General features: G+C 46.7%; 1 protein-coding gene across 1 annotated transcript in view; it reads right to left on the bottom strand.

Moving 5' to 3' along the window:
- The window catches only part of camk1da (calcium/calmodulin-dependent protein kinase 1Da), a gene marked incomplete at both ends in the record, with an annotated part of 50,152 nt that overhangs the window by 18,335 nt on the left and 9,549 nt on the right, over positions 1–22,268 (bottom strand). Inside the window, 2 exons of the mRNA XM_080022293.1 lie at positions 5,214–5,288; positions 12,533–12,664. Coding sequence (XP_079878419.1) covers positions 5,214–5,288; positions 12,533–12,664 — 207 coding nt within the window. The remainder of the gene's footprint in view (positions 1–5,213; positions 5,289–12,532; positions 12,665–22,268) is intronic.

Here is a 22,268-nt window from a genome sequence, read left to right as displayed (position 1 = left end):
CTTTTCGCCCGGCGTCTCCTCAGAGGAAACTCTGTCTTTTCCAAGCTCCGCTAGAAGGAGAGAAGCTGAAGTTGATTCTGCAGGGAATCATCGCTGCATTTCCATAAGTTGTCGCTGCAGACTCCTCCACTTGTTGTGCCTCCACCAGGAGGGAGTGGACAACAGCTTCACTTCCTTCTCAATGACAGGAAAATCAGGAAGCTCTGACTGAATTCTGTCATGAGAGACGTGATCACAGACACGTTTCCCCTTTTGAGCAGGAAGCTTGGCTTCTGGAAAAGCTCATTTGATTTGGGACATTGTGGGGGGACGCAACATTGAAGTTGTGTCTCAGAGATGGAGCTTCACACAGAGGCTTCCATGTGTGTTCAGTGTGTTCAGATGATAAGATCAACTTAAAAAGCCGGGTCTGCCACCACAGAGGATCACTTAGCTCATGAAGAGCTCAGTCCTTCTCTTTCAAAAACTGGTCCGTTTCTGATCTCAGGGAATCAAACCGCCGCAGCACAGAGTCGTGACCTAGCCAGCGCACATCAGAACGGTAGAGTAGGTCCCCGTGTTCAGCATCGACCTCAGATAGGAAAGCTTGATAATCTCTGTGGTAGAGCCCTCGTGCTCACATTACGTTGAGTTTTCACAACAGTGTTGATTACATCACCACGCTGCGCCGTCTTGGCACAGGATGATACAGGGCACTTTAACAGCCTCACCTCCACTCTCTTGCACCTTGGCGCACACCATAGAGGCCATTCCTTTGCGCTCGCCTGTCATCGCTGGAGCCTCATCGATTGGCGATAGTGGCGCCGCCCCTAGCGGTCGCCTGCGCCGGCGCTCCGGTTACTTTCTTACTCTTTAGTATTTTTTTCCGTTTTTTATCACAATGTTCGCCAGAAAAAACATCAACAATTAACTCATACGACCGCGATGCACTCATGGATATAAAAATTTCCCTAAACGAACAACTTTGGGACTTTTTATCCGTGGGAGCAGAGTGGCCGGCGGAAATCCTACGCGGGAACACTCGCAACAACAACTACAACAAAAATGGAGTTTCTGTTCCACGAGCGGGCCCACGGAGGAAGCACCGAGGTAAACGAGGCGGCATTCGGGTCAGAATGAGGACGCAACCTTACCGTCCACCTCTGCCAAGCATCCTTCTTTCTAACGTCCAGTCCCTGGAGAACAAGATGGATGAACTTCGAGCGAGGATTAAATTCCAGCGTGACACGAGGAACTGTTGCGTCCTCTGCCTGACGGAAACATGGCTGAACCCACTGGTGCCGGATGAAGCCATACGTCCAGCCGAGGCCTTCTCCGTGTTCCGCGGCGACAGAACGGCAGAGTCGGGGAAATCCAAAGGTGGAGGCGTCTGCCTAATGGTAAACAACCGCTGGTGTAACGCCAACAACACCAAATTCCTCTCCCACTCCTGCTCGCCGAACCTGGAACAGCTGACCATACTATGCCGTCCATTTTATCTCCCCCGGGAATTCAGCACGGTCATCATTACAGCCGTTTATATCCCACCGCAAGCGGACACCGACGCAGCTCTGTCGGTTCTGTACGATGTGTTGTGCGGATTTCAGAACAGACATCCCGACACGGCTGTGGTGGTGACTGGGGACTTTAACAGGGCCAACCTTAAAAAAGTTCTGCCGAATTTCCACCAACACATCACGTGTGCCACCAGGGGAGACAGAACTCTGGACCATTGTTACACTCTGTACAAGAACGGATACAAGCCCAAATCCATCCGCTGCGCTCTGAATGCGCGCACGGCCGCTTACAACGACGGACTTGTATCTGGTAACATGGACAACTACAAAGCGGCGTCGTACAATCTGCGGAGGGCGGTGAGGGACGCTAAACGGACGTACAGAGACACCGTGGAGCTGCAGATGGAGCAGGGGGACACAAGACGCTTGTGGGAGGGGCTGCGAACAATAACAAACTACAAGAGCAGCTCCTCCCCAGCCACGAGTGTGGACGCCTCCCTGGCCAACCAACTGAACTCCTTTTATGCGCGGTTCGAGTCTGGCAGCAACACCGCTAGCTCGCCGGCTAATTGGAGTTACACCGCTGGGGACGAGCGCGCACTCTCAGTGTCCGTGCACGAGGTCAGGAGGGCTTTGATGCGGGTGAACACCAGGAAAGCTGCGGGCCCAGATGGCATATCTGGGCGAGTACTGAAGACCTGTGCTAACCAGCTAGCTCCGGTGTTCACCACAATATTCAACATCTCCCTGGCTGAATCAGTGGTCCCATCCTGCTTCAAGAGGTCCACCGTCGTTCCTGTCCCGAAGATCGCCTCTCCAACCTGCCTGAATGACTACCGTCCGGTGGCCCTCACCTCGGTGGTCATGAAGTGTTTCGAGAGGCTGATTAAGGATTACATCTGCGCCTCCCTCCCCCGCACCTTGGACCCGTTGCAGTTCGCGTACCGGCAGAACAGATCCACGGATGACGCGGTCTCCCAGGTACCGCACACCACGCTCACGCACCTGGATGGCCAGAAGGGGGCCTATGTGAGAATGCTGTTCATTGATTATAGTTCAGCTTTCAACACCATAGTTCCCACCAGACTGGCTGTCAAGTTGTTGGAGCTAGGATTGAATGCTCCGCTGTGCACCTGGATCCTGGACTTCCTCACAGGCCGCCCCCAGGTGGTCAAGGTGGGGAAGTACATGTCAAGCTCCCTCACCCTGAATACAGGATCCCCCCAGGGCTGCGTCCTCAGCCCCCTACTGTACTCCCTGTACACACATGACTGTGTGGCCAGGTCCAGCTCCAACACCATCATCAAGTTTGCTGACGACACCGTGGTCGTGGGCCTGATCACCGACTGCGATGAGAAGGCCTACCGCGAGGAGGTGGCTGACCTGTCACTCTGGTGCCAGGACAACAGCCTCCACCTGAACGTCAGCAAAACCAAGGAGCTGATTGTGGACTTTAGGCGTGGATCACAATCGAGGACGCACGCGCCCTTGTGGATTAATGGGACTTCTGTCGATAGGGTGAGCAGCTTCAGATATCTGGGAGTCCACATCACAGAGGACTTAACATGGACTGTTCACACAGACACTCTGGTGAGAAAGGCGAGGCAGCGTCTCTACCACCTCAGGCAGCTGAGGAAATTCCGGGTCTGGGTGAGGATCCTCAAGTCCTTCTACTCTGGAGCAGTGGAGAGCATCCTGACAGGCAACATCACTGCCTGGTTTGGGAACTGTACTGCCCAGGACAGGCGGGCCCTGCACAGGGTGGTGCGTTCAGCTGAACGTACCTCTGGAACTACCCTCCCCCCCTTGCAGATACACCAGGAGGTGTAGTAGCAGAGCCCGTAGCATCATGAAGGATCCTCATCACCCCAACAACGGACTGTTCCAGCTGCTGCGGTCAGGCAAGCGCCTCCGCAGTCACACAGCGAGAACAGAGAGACTGAGACGGAGTTTCTACATCAAGACATAAGAACTGTCAACGCTGACCTCACCAGGGGTCCTAACTGAGCCATACACTAGGCTCCACTACCTACTGTACTGTATGTAGCATACTGTACCGCATACTGTATCACTGTTCAGGGTTGTTGGTGATGCCGTATTGCTGCGCCGTACTGTTGTATACTGTGCTGTATTATCCCAAACACTACCTCACACTATTCACATTCACATGCCACTTTAATTCACATGCCACTTTAAATGCACATATCTGTATATACATAGCCATATTCCTTCAACCTATTCCATTTTATTTCAATTTATTTTTTATTGTATTTTATTCTATATATTTTTTATATTATTCTATAAGTATTCCACTTACTGTATTATGTTTTAGGAGTCAGTTAGTCGGTCTATTAGAAAGGAATTTTCTACTTTTTATTTTATTTTATTTTTATTTTTTCCTAGGACATATTGTGTGCTATCACCGGGTGCGTTGCATTACATTTCACTGCATATATGTATGGAAGTATGTATATGTATGTGACAAATAAAAATCTTGAATCTTGAATCTTGAATCATCCGTTGTAACTCAACACAGCTTGTCCCATTAAAGTCCCATCTTGTCAATTGCATCAGACAGAGCTTCAAAAATGTCCTTTTCCCATTGTTGTGCGCTAATGCAAAGGTTCGAAATGCAAAGGTTATCGTCAAGTCCCCACAAAAAAATGAACAGTTGTGTCTGTGTCTGTGGCATCTGTGCTCTCATCAGGTCAAAATAAAAGCACAAGTTTTATCTGACACTTGACGTTTTGACTTCGCTGACACGTCTTTGGTTCGCCGCACCGCTGTGTTTCTGGACACGCTCACTCTCGTTGTGTGGAGGAGCTGCCTCGTTCAAGACAGCAGCTCCACCTCGTGTTAAACTAACAAGTACACAACAGTCAAGCACAAGTTTCATGTGTGGCTCATATTCCATTATACCTTTAGAATTTGCTGCGGGCCAATTAAATATGGACCACGGGCCGCAGATGGCCTGCAGGCCGGAGTTTGGACACCCCTTATTTAAAGGGTGAATAACATCCAACCAGACAGTGTGTGGACTAGAAAAGATGTCACAACTAGTAGGACTAGTTTTATAACTAGTATGACTCGTTTTGTCATCAGTATGACTAGTTTTATAACTGGTTTATCTAGTTATATAACTAGTATGACTCGTTTTGGAACTAGTATGCCTAGTTTTGTAACTAGTATGTCTAATTTAGTAACTAGTTTGTCTAGTTAAATAACTAGTATGTCTAGTTTTGTAACTAGTATGTCTAGTTTTGTAACTAGTATGTCTAGTTAAATAACTAGTATGTCTAGTTTTGTAACTAGTATGTCTAGTTTTGTAACTAGTATGTCTAGTTAAATAACTAGTATGTCTAGTTAAATAACTAGTATGTCTAGTTTTGTAACTAGTATGTCTAGTTTTGTAGCTAGTATGTCTAGTTTAATAGCTAGTATGTCTAGTATTATAACTAGTATGACTCTAGTTTTATAACGAGATTGACTCGTTTTATAACCAGTATGACTAGTTTTATAACTAGTATGTCTAGTTTTGTAACTAATATGATTTCTTTTATAACTAGTATGTCTAGTTTTGTAACTAGTATGACTAGTATTGTAACCAGTATGATTCGTTTTATAACTAGTATGACTAGTTGTATAACTAGTATGGCTAGTTTCATAAGCAGAAGGAGAAGACATGGGCTGGAAAGGAGGAGAGGGGTGGAGACCCACAGCTGCATGACCAGGTAGAGGTGGTCTGGACTCTCGTAGATGTCCTCCAGTGCCACGATGTTCTCATGCTTGATCCTGAGGAGGGGGAGACAAAAACACACATGTTCAAACTCATTTGGATGAAGACACACACAAGTCATACTAGTTACACAACTAGACATTGGAGTTAGAAAACTAAGCATACTAGTTATAACACTTAACATTGTTATAAACTAGACATACAAGTTATTAAACTAGAGATATTAGTTATTAAACTAGACATACTAGTTATTAAACTAGAGATATTAGTTATTAAACTAGACATACTAGTTATTAAACTAGAGATATTAGTTATTAAACTAGTCTAGTCTGTTGCTGACGCTAAACAAGTTGTTTGTTTATGTACGCACCTATCTGGCCAAAGTAAGATCACTAAATAATATTCTTTGTGGCTGATGTTTTGGGTGTTTTCGTTGGGATTATTTCATACATTGTTGTAGATGATGCCTTTGTGACACAGGTTAGGGTTAGGGTTAGGGTTAGGGTTAGGGTTAGGGTTAGGGTTAGGGTTCAGCACCTGCTCCTCCAGGTTGGGGCTTGAGCACGTTACGGAAACGACGAGAAGAAGCCGTTCTGGTGAGGAGCAAATGGTGAGGGCTCGTCGCCCAGTGTTCCAGAAGGAACGGGAGAAACTAACTAACTAACTAGCTAACTAACTAACTAACTAACTCACTCACTCACTCACTCACTCACTCACTCACTCACTCACTAACTAACTAACTAACATACCAGTTATTAAACTAGAGATATTAGTTATTAAACTAGTCATACCAGTTATTAAACTAGACATACTAGTTATTCAACTAGACATACTAGTTATTAAACTAGAGATACTAGTTATTCAACTAGGCATACTAGTTATTAAACTAGACGTACTAGTTATTAAACTAGAGATACTAGTTATTCAAGTAGACGTACTAGTTATCAAACTAGTCATACTAGTTATTAAACTAGAGATATTAGTTATTAAACTAGACGTACTAGTTATTAAACTAGAGATATTAGTTATTCAACTAGACATACTAGTTATTAAACTAGACGTACTAGTTATTCAACTAGACGTACTAGTTATTCAACTAGACGTTGTAGTTATTCAACTAGAGATACTAGTTATTCAACTAGACGTACTAGATATTCAACTAGACGTACTTGTTATTCAACTAGAGGTACTAGTTATTCAACTAGACGTACTAGTTATTAAACTAGAGATACTAGTTATTCAACTAGACATACTAGTTATTCAACTAGACGTACTAGTTATTCAACTAGACGTACTAGTTATTAAACTAGAGATACTAGTTATTCAACTAGACATACTAGTTATTCAACTAGACGTACTAGTTATTAAACTAGAGATACTAGTTATTCAACTAGACGTACTAGTTATTCAACTAGACGTAGTAGTCATTCAACTAGACGTACTAGTTATTCAACTAGACGTAGTAGTTATTCAACTAGACGTACTAGTTATTCAACCAGACGTACTAGTTATTCAACTAGACATACTAGTTATTCAACCAGACGTACTAGTTATTCAACCAGACGTACTAGTTATTCAACCAGACGTACTAGTTATTCAACTAGACGTACTAGTTATTCAACCAGACGTACTAGTTATTCAACTAGACGTAGTAGTTATTCAACCAGACGTACTAGTTATTCAACTAGACCTACTAGTTATTCAACCAGACGTACTAGTTATTCAACTAGACCTACTAGTTATTCAACCAGACCTACTAGTTATTCAACCAGACCTACTAGTTATTCAACTAGACATCTTGTCTCTTCTTCTCCAGCTCCTCCTTCGCTTTCTACCAAGTGAAAAGTGTTTTTCTCTGACGCAGCCTGAGCTACAGCTTCCCTTTGTCATCTGGGAGGGAGGTCAGTCGTCATGGTTACAGGGGTCAGAGGTCACTTCCTGTACGTGTGGCGGTGCAGGGAGGTGTTTCTATCAACGTTCAATGAGATGGAAGAGACTGCAACGGTACTGACTGATTGACATGGTGATCCTCTGTGTATTTATACTGCATCTATATTCCAGTAGTACTGTACAAGTACTCCTCTGTGTATTTATACTGCATCTATATTCCAGTAGTACTGTACAAGTACTCCTCTGTGTATTTATACTGCATCTATATTCCAGTAGTACTGTACAAGTACTCCTCTGTGTATTTATACTGCATCTATATTCCAGTAGTACTGTATAAGTACTCCTCTGTGTATTTATACTGCATCTATATTCCAGTAGTACTGTACACGTACTCCTCTGTGTATTTATACTGCATCTATATTCCAGTAGTACTGTACAAGTACTCCTCTGTGTATTTATACTGCATCTATATTCCAGTAGTACTGTACAAGTACTCCTCTGTGTATTTATACTGCATCTATATTCCAGTAGTACTGTATAAGTACTCCTCTGTGTATTTATACTGCATCTATATTCCAGTAGTACTGTACACGTACTCCTCTGTGTATTTATACTGCATCTATATTCCAGTAGTACTGTACAAGTACTCCTCTGTGTATTTATACTGCATCTATATTCCAGTAGTACTGTACAAGTACTCCTCTGTGTATTTATACTGCATCTATATTCCAGTAGTACTGTATAAGTACTCCTCTGTGTATTTATACTGCATCTATATTCCAGTAGTACTGTACACGTACTCCTCTGTGTATTTATACTGCATCTATATTCCAGTAGTACTGTACAAGTACTCCTCTGTGTATTTATACTGCATCTATATTCCAGTAGTACTGTACAAGTACTCCTCTGTGTATTTATACTGCATCTATATTCCAGTAGTACTGTATAAGTACTCCTCTGTGTATTTATACTGCATCTATATTCCAGTAGTACTGTACACGTACTCCTCTGTGTATTTATACTGCATCTATATTCCAGTAGTACCGTACAAGTACTCCTCTGTGTATTTATACTGCATCTATATTCCAGTAGTACCGTACACGTACTCCTCTGTGTATTTATACTGCATCTATATTCCACTAGTACCGTACAAGTACTCCTCTGTGTATTTATACTGCATCTATATTCCAGTAGTACCGTACACGTACTCCTCTGTGTATTTATACTGCATCTATATTCCAGTAGTACCGTACACGTACTCCTCTGTGTATTTATACTGCATCTATATTCCAGTAGTACTGTAGAAGTACTCCTTTGTGTATTTGCCCTGCATCTATATTCCAGTAGTACCGTACACGTACTCCTCTGTGTATTTATACTGCATCTATATTCCAGTAGTACCGTACAAGTACTCCTCTGTGTATTTATACTGCATCTATATTCCAGTAGTACCGTACACGTACTCCTCTGTGTATTTATACTGCATCTATATTCCAGTAGTACTGCAAGGTACTCCATCATGTATTTATACTGCATCTATATTCCACTAGTACTGTACAAGTACTCCATCGTGTATTTATACTGCATCTATATTCCAGTAGTACTGTAGAAGTACTCCTTTGTGTATTTACACTGCATCTTTATTCCAGTAGTACTGTACAAGTACTCCATCGTGTATTTATACTGCATCTATATTCCAGTAGTACTGCAAGGTACTCCTTTGTGTATTTATACTGCATCTATATTCCAGTAGTACTGCAAGGTACTCCTTTGTGTATTTATACTGCATCTATCCTGCAGTCGTACAGAGTGGGCAGGGAGTGAGACACGACATTGGAGGTGACAATACTGTATATAAATAGAGAGAGAGGAAGAGGAAGAGGAGGAGGAGGAGGAGGAGGAGGAGGAGGAGGTGGAGGAGGAGGTAGAGGAGGAGGTGGAGGTAGAAGAGGAGGAGGAGGAGGCGGAGGTAGAAGAGGAGGAGGAGGTGGAGGAGGAGGAGGTGGAGGAGGAGGAAGAGGTGGAGGAGGAAGAGGAGGAGGAGGTGGAGGAGGAGGTAGAGGAGGAGGTAGAGGAGGTAGAGGAGGACGAGGTGGAGGAGGAGGAGGTAGAGGAGGAGGAGGTAGAGGAGGAGGAGGAGGAGGAGGAGGAAGAGGAGGAGGAGGTAGAAGAGGAGGAGGAGGAGGAGGAGGAGGAAGAGGAGGCGGAGGTAGAAGAGGAGGAGGAGGTGGAGGAGGAGGAAGAGGAGGAGGAGGTGGAGGAGGAAGAGGAGGAGGAGGTGGAGGAGGAGGTAGAGGAGGAGGTAGAGGAGGTAGAGGAGGTAGAGGAGGACGAGGTGGAGGAGGAGGAGGAGGTAGAGGAGGAGGAGGTAGAGGAGGAGGAGGAGGAGGAGGAGGAAGAGGAGGAGGAGGTAGAGGAGGAGGAGGAGGAGGAGGAGGAGGAGGTCGAGGAGGAGGAGGAAGAGGAGGAGGCGGTAGAGGAGGAGGAGGAGGAGGTAGAGGAGGAGGAGGAGGAGGAGGAAGAGGAGGAGGAGGTAGAGGAGGAGGAGGAGGAGGAGGAGGAGGAGGTCGAGGAGGAGGAGGAAGAGGAGGAGGAGGAGGAAGAGGAGGAGGAGGTAGAGGAGGAGGAGGAGGAGGAGGAGGAGGAGGTCGAGGAGGAGGAGGAAGAGGAGGAGGAGGTAGAGGAGGAGGAGGAGGAGGTAGAGGAGGAGGAGGAGGAGGAGGAAGAGGAGGAGGAGGTAGAGGAGGAGGAGGAGGAGGAGGAGGAGGAGGTCGAGGAGGAGGAGGAAGAGGAGGAGGAGGTAGAGGAGGAGGAGGAGGAGGTAGAAGAGGAGGAGGAGGAGGTGGAGGAGGTGTAGGAGGTAGAGGAGGAGGAGGAGGTGGAGGTCTGACATCATTACTTCAGGCGCTAATGCTCCAGATGAGCTCAGTGTCAGTGTCAGTGTCAGTGTTAGAAATAGTTGTGATCATCGTATGAAGCCAATAATCATCAGGACAACGACCTCATCATGTTACGATAATACATCATATTATTATTATTATTATTAGTAATAGTAGTATTATTATTATTATTATTATTATAAGTTCTTCTGTTGCACTATGATTATTAGTTATTATAAATGATGATATTTTATTGTTTATCGTTGAGACATGGAAACTGAATTTACAACAATATTTTTCTCTTGTTAATTGTTGGTAGAAATGATTTGTATTTTCCAGCCGTCGGACAAAAATGTTGTTGTTTTTTGTTTCATAATGAATGAAATGATGTAATTTAAATAAATATTCATATAAATTCATATACATTTCATCATTGTGATGGTGACCAATGGCAAAGTACGTTCCGTGGAGCCAACGTGTTGCTACGGCAACAGATTCCCACTGTAGTGCCAACGCTACTTTGGGCTTTTAATTCAAGTGAAACTGAAACGACTTCAACATTTTATATACAAGAACAAAACAAAAGCCAAAGCAAAACCAAAAGATGGTTATCAAGAACTTATAACAATAATGATAACAATAATAACAACAACAACAACAATAACAATAACAATAATAATAATAATAATAATAACAATAATAATAATAACAACAACAACAACAATAACAATAACAATAATAATAATAATAACAATAACAATAATAATAACAACAACAACAATAATAATAATAATAATCATAACAATAAAACTAATAATAATAACAATAATAATAACAATAATAATAATAATAATAATAACAATAATAATAATAATAATAATAATAATAATAATAATAATAATAATAATAATAATAGCTGCAGATACACAGGGTGCAGGTTATTCCTTTTAGGTACGTTTTACAGTTTGGTTTCTGTGAAAAGCATCACAAGTGACAATCAACATGGATTGATGTCTGCATGTTTCTCTTCTGCCGTTCAGTTGAAATATTCCTGAAGATCGTGTTTTAATGATTGTTCCTGGACGACGCAGTGCGGACACACCCAGGAATCTCGTGTTATCTTGTGTGACTTTTTTCCTTGGATTACATTTAAAATAAGTTATGTTTCCATGAAATACCAAAAACGTTGTGGAATTCTTGGGAGTGTTCACCATATCAAGGCTTCTATTTTTCCGACGCCTCGCTGGATCTTGGACATATCACTCAGTCGCACATTCAAGTTCAAGTTCAAGTTCAAGAGATTATTTGTCACATTACAGTGGATACGACCGGACGTGGTCAAGACTTTTTGGGGATTCATGTTTTTCATATTTTCATGAATCAGGCAAAGTCATGTGGAGCATTGTCAAGAGGTTCAGGGCGGCTCACGTCAACGACACAACTGCCGGCCGAGACAGAGCACGGCGGCAGCTGGACAAAGTTTACGGCGCCAGCGGTCATGGAGCAGGCATTGTTTGCAAGGCTGGACCACTTCCCAGCGATCCATGATAAGAACCTCAAACAGCTGAGGTCCCTCGTGGACCTGGTCCGCCAAGTGGACCGGATTAAGCACGAAGGGTCCCTGACGGGCCTCAGCTACCTGGATTCGGCCCAGGGAATGCGGCCCATTGAGAAGAAACTCCCAAACGCCCTCCAGGAGGCGTGGAGGTTTCAGGGCCCAGAGCAGGAAGGGATGCGCGGCGCACCTCACCGTCGTTCTCCTTCTTTGTGGAGTTTCACTCATTTCTGCTCCGTACGTGGATGGATTTGGATCAAACCACGAGATGTTTGTGACGTACTGGTTCTAAGGAGCCGTCAACCATGTTCGTAGCTACTTCTGTTGTTCTGTTCCAGACACTTTTACCTCGAAGAATTTAGAGAAAAATAATCAAAAAAGAACAAAAGGACTGAACCCCAAATTAAACCAAAGGAAAAATGTAAATAAAAATAAAAATTGAATGAATGAATATAAATATACATTTAAAAATAAATATTGTGGCACGGTGGCGCAGTGCATTGCACTGCTGCCTCACAGCAAGAAGGTCCTGGGTTCGATTCCCGCCTGGGGCGCTGTTGGCACCGTGCTCCGGTGGGTTATCTCCCAAACAGGAGCCTTTCTGTGTGGAGTTTGCATGTTCTCCCCGTGCTCACATGGGGTTTCCTCCACCTCACGTCAGTAAGGACCCCTACCAAAAACATGCACCATCATGGTCTGACCAGCGATGGACACTTATCACCTGGTCCCCGGGCGCGTCCACGTACGCTGCCCACTGCTCCTGGCTGTGCCCCCGGAGGAAGGACAAGCCAGGATGGTTCAATGCAGAGGAACCATTTCACCAGCACCATCAAGCATGTGCATGTGTGTGTGTGCAAGCATGTGTTGTAGTGTGGTGTGTTGCGTGATGAATAAAGACTGTTTCTTCTTAAATAAAAATATACATTTAAAAATAAAGTGTGTGTGTGTGTGTGTGTGTGTGTGTGTGTGTGCTCACCGGTGCAGCACAGCGATCTCGTTCTCGATGCTGTTTTCTTTCCCCTTCAGAGCTTTCTTGGAAACACACTTCACTGCAAACATGCGACCGCTGAGCCGCTCCTGAGCCAGGACCACCTCAGAGAACGCCCCTCTGCAGGGGGGAGATCAGGGAGGGATTCATGTTATGACTGTGATTGTTATCATTCATGTTGTTATTATTATTACTATAACTATGATTCATATGTATGTAATATGATTGAACGATGAAAATAATACAAAAAAACAAGCACTGACCCCGAACACAATAACACACACACACACACACACGTAGTGTGTGCATCACCACGCCTCCACGACACATCACCACGCCATCACGTCACCATGCCTCCACGACACCAGGTCACCATGCCTCCACGCCACATCACCACGCCACCACGTCACCATGTCACCACGTCACCACGCCTCCACGACACGTCACGGCGCCACTGCGCCACCGCGTCATTACGTCACTGCACCACTGCATCACCGCGTCACCAGGTCGTTATGTCACCGCACCACTGCGTCACCGCATCACCACGCCACCATGTCACCACGTCACGTCGTCACCAAGCCACCACATCACCAGGGCACCACGTCACCACGTCATTATGTCGGGGTGGTAGGGGATGGTATCTCAGGAGGTAGAGCTGGTGGTCTAGTCATCTAAAGGTTGCTGGTTGGATCCCAGGCTCCTCCTGCTAGCATGCTGTAGTGTCCTTGAGCAAGACACTTAACCCCTCATTGCTCCTGATGGCTGCGTCCGTCGCTGTTTGAATAATTGTAAGTGGCTTTGGATAAAAGCGTCTGATCAATGTAATGTAATGTAATGTAATGAAATGCAAGCAACATGGACGGTTGCTTTACAGACAGCAGGGTTGTGCTGTGTAGACCACATTGTGGTTGCTCCAGGAGACGACAGACCGGGGCCCGTGCTGCGTTCAAGTAAACTCTGAAAATCATGCTGCGTTTCAGAGAACCAGGGAAACTGTAAAACACACCAACATGATTTAACTGGACCCCGTGTGTTGCTGCCTGCTGCTGTGTTTATTGTTGTCCTTGCTACTGTCTTCATTGACGCTGTATCTGTCATTTTTCATCCTTTGTGCATCTGGAAAGCATAACATCATCAGTGCTGAGCACGCCTCAGGAAGGAACATGAAACCAAAGGAATACGAGACGAGATTCCTAATTAGATGCCTGGCTAACACAACAGTTACCGTGGCAACCGGCAAAGAAGAGCAAGCTGCGATTCACGGGAAGTGGCGGACGAGTCGGAGCGCTTCACCGCTTCCCCACTCACCAGACAAATGGAAATCTTAACGAGGACTTGTCCCTGTGGAGACCCTGAAAGATCTGAAAGAAGGAAATCACTCCGTGTGGAAGTTCCCAACAGCTGGGTTCCATTCAAACAGATTCAACACCGCATGTCCCTCAGAGACATTTCAACAACTTTTTTAACTTTTGGGACTAAAATGAAACAAAAAAATCTCATCTCGCTCCACCACCCTCCCGGAAGTTGTCGAACTTGGCGTATCCGTGATGCGCGAACATTCTGTAACTTCCAGTAGATTTCAATAGGTCTTTCACGTATTCCTGCTCCAAATGTGGATGGATATGGATCAAACTTGAACCACGAGATGTCTCAGACATCCCGGTTCTAACGAGACCTCAACCATGTCCGTGGCTCCATTGATTGCTGTGTTCCGGACACTTTTCGCTCGAGAAATGCCAAGGAGAACACAAATAATACAAATCTGAACAAAAACAATAGTAATTGTAAACAATAGTAAACAAAACAAACAATAATAACAATTATTATTTGTCTTCCTCCAGCAGCCTGCAGCCTCACAGAGGGCAGCAGGACCCAGGATCAGGCTGCTCTGCTGGGCATCCACTACCAGCTGGTCCCCCTGCCCTGGGACACACACACACACACACACACCTCCTGCCCCACCTCCTGCCCCGACTGCTGCCTCGACTGCTGCCCCGCGCTCCCTCCACCTCCCCTGCATCCCCCTGTTGGGCTCTACTCTTCTTTCTGAAGGAGGGGCTGCAAGGCAGTTTACATCAAATGCTGATGGAGCAGCACCATGTACGTCACATGAGAGAGACACACAAACCGGAGAAATGATAATGACAGAGCGTGACCAAGGACAATTATACACCAGAGAACTAACGTCATCAGCACACACACACACACACACACACACACACACACACACACACACACACACACACACACACACACACACACACACACACATACCATACACACACACACACACACACATACCATACACACACACAACACACCACACACACACACACACATACCATACACACACACAACACACCACACACACACACACACACACACACACACACACACACACACACACACACACACATACCATACACACACACACACACACACACACATACCATACACACACACACACACACACACACACACACACATACCATACACACACACACACACACATACCATACACACACACACACACACACACACACACACACACACACACACACACACACACACACACACATACCATACACACACACAACACACCACACACACACATACACACACACATACCATACACACACACAACACACCACACACACACATACCATACACACATACAACACACCACACACACACACACATACCATACACACACACAACACACCACACACACACATACACACACACACACACATACCATACACACACACACACACACACACATACCATACACACACACAACACACCACACACACACATACACACACACACATACCATACACACACACAACACACCACACATACAAACACACACACACACATATATCTGGGGATGGTATCTCAGGAGGTAGAGCTGGTGGTCTAGTCATCTAAAGGTTGCTGGTTGGATCCCAGGCTCCTCCTGCTAGCATGCTATAGTGTCCTTGAGCAAGACACTTAACCCCTCATTGCTCCTGATGGCTGCGTCCGTCACTGTTTGAATAATTGTAAGTGGCTTTGGATAAAAGCCTCTGATCAATGTAATGTAAGCATGGACACAATAGCATAGACAGGCATGAAATAACCCAAATACAATAAAGAAAAAGAGAAAATGAATGGAAAGGAGCGACAGACAGACAGAAGGAGAGACAGACAGACAGAAGGAGAGACCTGGTTTACACTAACAACACTTTCTGGTTCTGCCAGACAACAAGCCACAAACTTCCACGCCCATATATGGGCCAGCCTAAGCAGCCTGTCTCTACACCAATCCCCGGTCACGATTGGTGTGATTAGTATTATTGGATGTCCCGCAGTTGTACCAGTATTTGTGATTTCAAAATCTTGGCACCAAATTCAATTTGTTTCCACGTCACATGAAGTGGAATCGCGTATTTCTGCCAGCGAAGTGATGTCTTCGCAAAACCGCTACGTCAGCTTTCTTGTGGAGTTCCACGCCCCCGTCCACACCGATACGATGTTTTTAGAAATCGTAGCATCTCTCTGCGTTTTGGCCTCGCCCACAGGAAAACAACGTTTCAGAAATTGTAGTACAAGTACTCCTCACTTAACAACCCGTTTAACCAGCGTTCAGACTGACGACTAGCTCTTTGACCAGTCTGTATTGTACACTGTGTACAATACCAAGCATCTCATCACCCTTTATATACTATATACACTATATACACTTTATATACTTTATATACTATATATACAGTACTATATATACTATATTCACTGTATACAATAAATATACTATATACACTATATATCCTATCTACACTATATACACAATATATACTATATACACTATAAACACTTTATATACTATATACACATTGTACACATTATACACTATATACACTATACACAGTATACTATATACACTATATATAGTACAGTATATACACAATATAGATTATTATTATAATACATGTGAAATGGTTTTCCTTCTCCTGTGGATGGTTTTCATGTTTCTTTCAAACGAAGAAAGGAGATCAAAGGCACCTTCAAGATTTCCCACACGAGGAACGTCATGAGGCCACGCCCAAAAACGTCTTACATCCTGTTGGTATTACAATGAACTAAAATGAAGATGAAGATGAAGATGTGCAAATATATCAGTGATGAACACCACATGCTGCTGACCCCAAACTGTCGGAAAAATTGGAACTTCAGCAACGAGGTGGAGGAAGAGAGACCCCCCCCCCCCCCCCCCCCCCCCCGCCCCCGCCCCCACCCCCGCCCCCTGGCCTGGATGGATGGATCCTCTGAAGTGCTGCTCGGGTGGAGCGCTGCAGGGGTGGAGCTCTGGAAACCAGGGGGCTCCACTAAGCCGCTGATGGGCGCAAAATGTACCACAGACACTACACCAGCGGAAAACTGAGAAAGCGAGGGAGCGAGGGAGGGAGGGAGGGAGTGAGGGAGGGAGCGAGGGAGGGAGGGAGGGAGTGAAGGAGGGAGGGAGGGAGGGAGGGAGAGAGCAAGAAGGGAGGGAGGGAGCGAGGGAGGGAGGGAGGGAGCGAGGGAGGGAGGGAGGGAGGGAGCAAGAAGGGAGGGAGGGAGGGAGTGAAGGAGAGAGGGAGGGAGTGAAGGAGGGAGGGAGTGAAGGAGAGAGGGAGGGAGGGAGTGAGGGAGTGAGGGAGGGAGTGAGGGAGGGAGGGAGGGAGGGAGTGAAGGAGGGAGGGAGGGAGGGAGAGAGCAAGAAGGGAGGGAGGGAGGGAGGGAGGGAGGGAGCGAGCGAGGGAGGGAGGGAGCGAGGGAGGGAGGGAGCAAGAAGGGAGGGAGGGAGGGAGGGAGGGAGGGAGCGAGGGAGTGAGCGAGGGAGGGAGGGAGCGAGGGAGGGAGGGGGGGAGCGAGGGAGGAAGGGAGGGAGGGAGCAAGAAGGGAGGGAGGGAGCGAGCGAGGGAGCGAGGGAGTGAGCGAGGGAGGAAGGGAGGGAGGGAGCAAGAAGGGAGGGAGGGAGGGAGCGAGGGAGCGAGGGAGGGAACTAAGATGGCCTCCTGGCGTCAACAGAGCCGACGCTGGTGACAGAGAAGCAACGAGCGTCTTCAATCTGCTGCAATTTTCCACATTCCGTGCTCCACACTCTGCAGCAGTGTTTCCAGCCTTTTTCCTGCCGCGTCACACTTTTTAAAGGAAACAACGGCAACACGCCGCCTGCTAACCACTGAAAACGTCACAAACCCGTAGAACCGCGGGCTGGACCCCTCATGTTCATGTTCAGATTTATTATTATAAATTATTATTATCTTCCTCCTCTGCATTTTTACGGCTGAAAGTGTCTGGTGCCGGGCAACCACCGAACCCACGGACATGAATAAATTAGGGGCATTTCAGACATTTTGTGGTTCAAGTTTGATCCACAACGATCCATATTTGGAGCACCTTGCAAATCGACCGGACGTAGCCTAACGTTGGCGGAGCGGGGCGGGCTGAGGCGGGGCGCTCTGTGACATCATCAACCAATTTGTTACATATGTGCAGGGCGTGGCTCCGGGCGGCATCTCACGGGGCGAGGTGTGCGCCGCGCTCTGGACTCCGTCGCCGCGTTGTGGTCGCTTCGCGCAGGATCTGCACCGGGTGGAGACCACGCTGCGTTCCATGGGGACTGGGAAAACTGGAATTGCTGACGGACGTGACTCAGCCTGGGCCTTGCTGCCTGGGCCTTGCTGCCTGGGCCTTGCTGCCTGGGCCTTGCTGCCTGGGCCTTGCTGCCTGCAGCGCGACTGGTGAGACTAATAGTTCATGATGCACGACTTGTAAACGATTCGCTCGTATCGAACAAATCCACTCAAACGACTCTGGAGTCTGGAGTCACTCTGACAGAAGAGTCAATCTTTGACTCAAAAACTGAAAGTAGTTACTGAACTAAAGGAAAGGTCAAGGTGTTCGTCAAAATTCATGTTCGATGTGACTGATGAACACTCTGCTTCCTGACACGATGAAATGCTTCCTGCGAGGAAGTCCTCCCTCGCTCAGCGTGCGTTACACCCACCCGACCCAACCAAGCCAGAGTGGGACAAAGGCAACGACTCTTTTTAGCCGGTGAGTCGTCAGGAAGCCACTCCCCAAAAGACATCTTCATGGCGCCTCCCGGTGGTGATGAAATGGTCAATAAGCCAATAGACAGCAAATTATTCAAATTAAATGTGACGAATCAAATCAAGGGGATAGTGCTGGACCGTGGTTTGATTGGTTGACCACATCGATTGATCAGCTTATCAAAGAAAATAATTTACAATTTACCAAATTAATTGATTCACAGTTATGAGATGTGGGCGTGGCCCAAACGTCAAATTAAATACAGCATCAAGAGGAAGATGGAGCAGACCTCCATCACACAAACACACACACACACACGTGTATGTGTGTGTGTGTGTGTGTGGGAGGCCTGCAACGGTGTGTTTGCAAAGCGGTTGCCAAGGGTTACGGCTCACACGCTGAAACATGACCATGTGACCTCGCTCTTCTCTTTCTGTTCCATCTCGGCATCTTGAGAATCGTCAAAAAGCCTTTGATGACGTCATCACAGCGTCGTGTTGGGACCGAGCCGCTCTGACGGCGTGTTTACATCAGTCACCATGGCAACTGCCTGCCACCGTGCGTGTGTGTGTGTGTGTACATCACTGCTGCAAGGCACCTCAGCTTGCTGCTGTACTGCAGATTATATTTGGGCTCATGATGTGTGTGTGTGTGTGTGTGTGTGTGTGTTTTGGTTTGACCACACAAAGGAAATGTGCATGTGTGTAAACATGTTTGTGTGTATATACATATTTATGTTTTGAACTTGGAGTGTGTGTGTGTGTGAGAGGGAAGGTGAGGTGTGTGACTCAGCACTTTTTTCTGCTGTGACCTTGGAGAAACACACACACACACACACACACACACACACACACACACACATAGACACACACACACACACACACACACACACTGACACACACACACACACACACACACACACACACACACACTGACACACACACACACACACACACACATAGACACACACACACACACACACATAGACACACACACACACATAGACACACACACACACACACACACACACACACACACACACACATAGACACACACACACACACACACACACACACACACACATAGACACACACACACACACATACACAGACACACACACACACACACATAGACACACACACATAGACACACACACACACACACACACACACACACACACAGACACACACACACACACACACACATAGACACACACACACACACACACACACACACACACACACACATAGACACACACACACACACACACACACACACACACACACACATAGACACACACACACACACACACACACACACACACACACACACACACACACACACACACACACACACACACACACACACACACACACACATAGACACACACACACACACACACACACACACACACACACACACACATAGACACACACACACACACACACACACACACACAGCTGGCAGCATGTTCAGTGGAGCACATGCAGTCAGAGAGACTCCCCGTCAATTCTACATGGGAGAGAGAGGCACCTTAAGGATGGATCAAGTGGAAGTGGAGGGAACGCTGCAGCTTGGATGTATTTTCTGCATGGATCACGTCCATATAATAATAATAAAAATAATAATAATAATAATAATAATTATAACCCGGGGAGCAGCCACACGGACCCCCCCCCCCCAGACCGACCACGCCGTAGCACGCCCACCTCCCGTGTCTGGAGGCACGTCACCTATGGTGACCAACCACGGGTGCAAAGCGGCCTGCCATGCGCCTCCGCCATGCCGGGCAGTTCCGCACCCCCATCAGGCCCCCCGGTCAGCCCCTGAGCATACGGACCACAAAACAGAGGGCGGCAGACGGCCCCCCCCACCCACAGCCCGACCCCCCCGGTGACCCCGGCAGCCTGGAGCGGCAACAGGAGTCCGCTCCCCACCGAAGGAGGCCACGTGGTGAGCCCCGCACCCAGCACGACCCGCCAGGCTCAGGCCCCCGGGTCACAGGACCAGACGGAACGCCGAAGCAGAAGCAGTCCCGGCACGCTGTGCCAGTCCCAGCTTGATTTGCACAAGTGACACCTTGTTTGGAAGCTCTGGGCACTAACCCACTGAGCACCAACCCACTGAGCACTAACCCACTGAGCACTAACACACTGAGCACTAACACTAACCCACTGAGCACTAACACACTGAGCACTAACCCACTGAGCACTAACACACTGAGCACTAACCCACTGAGCACTAACACACTGAGCACTAACACACTGAGCACTAACACTAACCCACTGAGCACTAAAACACTGAGCACTAACCCACTGAGCACTAACACACTGAGCACTAACACTAACCCACTGAGCACAAACCCACTGAGCACTAACACTAACCCACTGAGCACTAACACACTGAGCACTAACACTAACCCACTGAGCACTAACACTCTGAGCACTAACACTAACCCACTGAGCACTAACACACTGAGCACTAACACTAACCCACTGAGCACTAACACACTGAGCACTAACACTAACCCACTGAGCACGAACCCACTGAGCACTAACACACTGAGCACTAACACTAACCCACTGAGCACGAACCCACTGAGCACTAACACACTGAGCACTAACACTAACCCACTGAGCACCAACCCACTGAGCACTAACCCACTGAGCACTAACACACTGAGCACTAACACTAACCCACTGAGCACTAACACACTGAGCACTAACACTAACCCACTGAGCACTAACACACTGAGCACTAACCCACTGAGCACTAACACACTGAGCACTAACACTAACCCACTGAGCACGAACCCACTGAGCACTAACACTAACCCACTGAGCACTAACACACTGAGCACTAACACTAACCCACTGAGCACTAACACACTGAGCACTAACACTAACCCACTGAGCACTAACACACTGAGCACTAACCCACTGAGCACTAACACACTGAGCACTAACACTAACCCACTGAGCACGAACCCACTGAGCACTAACACTAACCCACTGAGCACTAACACACTGAGCACTAACACTAACCCACTGAGCACTAACACACTGAGCACTAACACTAACCCACTGAGCACTAACACACTGAGCACTAACACTAACCCACTGAGCACTAACACACTGAGCACTAACACTAACCCACTGAGCACGAACCCACTGAGCACTAACACTAACCCACTGAGCACTAACACACTGAGCACTAACACTAACCCACTGAGCACTAACACACTGAGCACTAACACTAACCCACTGAGCACTAACACACTGAGCACTAACACTAACCCACTGAGCACTAACACACTGAGCACTAACACTAACCCACTGAGCACTAACACACTGAGCACTAACCCACTGAGCACTAACACACTGAGCACTAACACTAACCCACTGAGCACTAACACACTGAGCACTAACCCACTGAGCACTAACACACTGAGCACTAACACTAACCCACTGAGCACAAACCCACTGAGCACTAACACTAACCCACTGAGCACTAACACACTGAGCACTAACACTAACCCACTGAGCACTAACACTCTGAGCACTAACACTAACCCACTGAGCACTAACACACTGAGCACTAACACTAACCCACTGAGCACTAACACACTGAGCACTAACACTAA

The sequence above is a fragment of the Zeus faber genome (assembly GCF_960531495.2).
Source record: "Zeus faber genome assembly, chromosome: 21".
NCBI lineage: Eukaryota > Metazoa > Chordata > Actinopteri > Zeiformes > Zeidae > Zeus > Zeus faber.
Note: the sequence above shows the minus strand (reverse complement) of the source record. Positions and strands in the feature narration are given on the sequence as shown.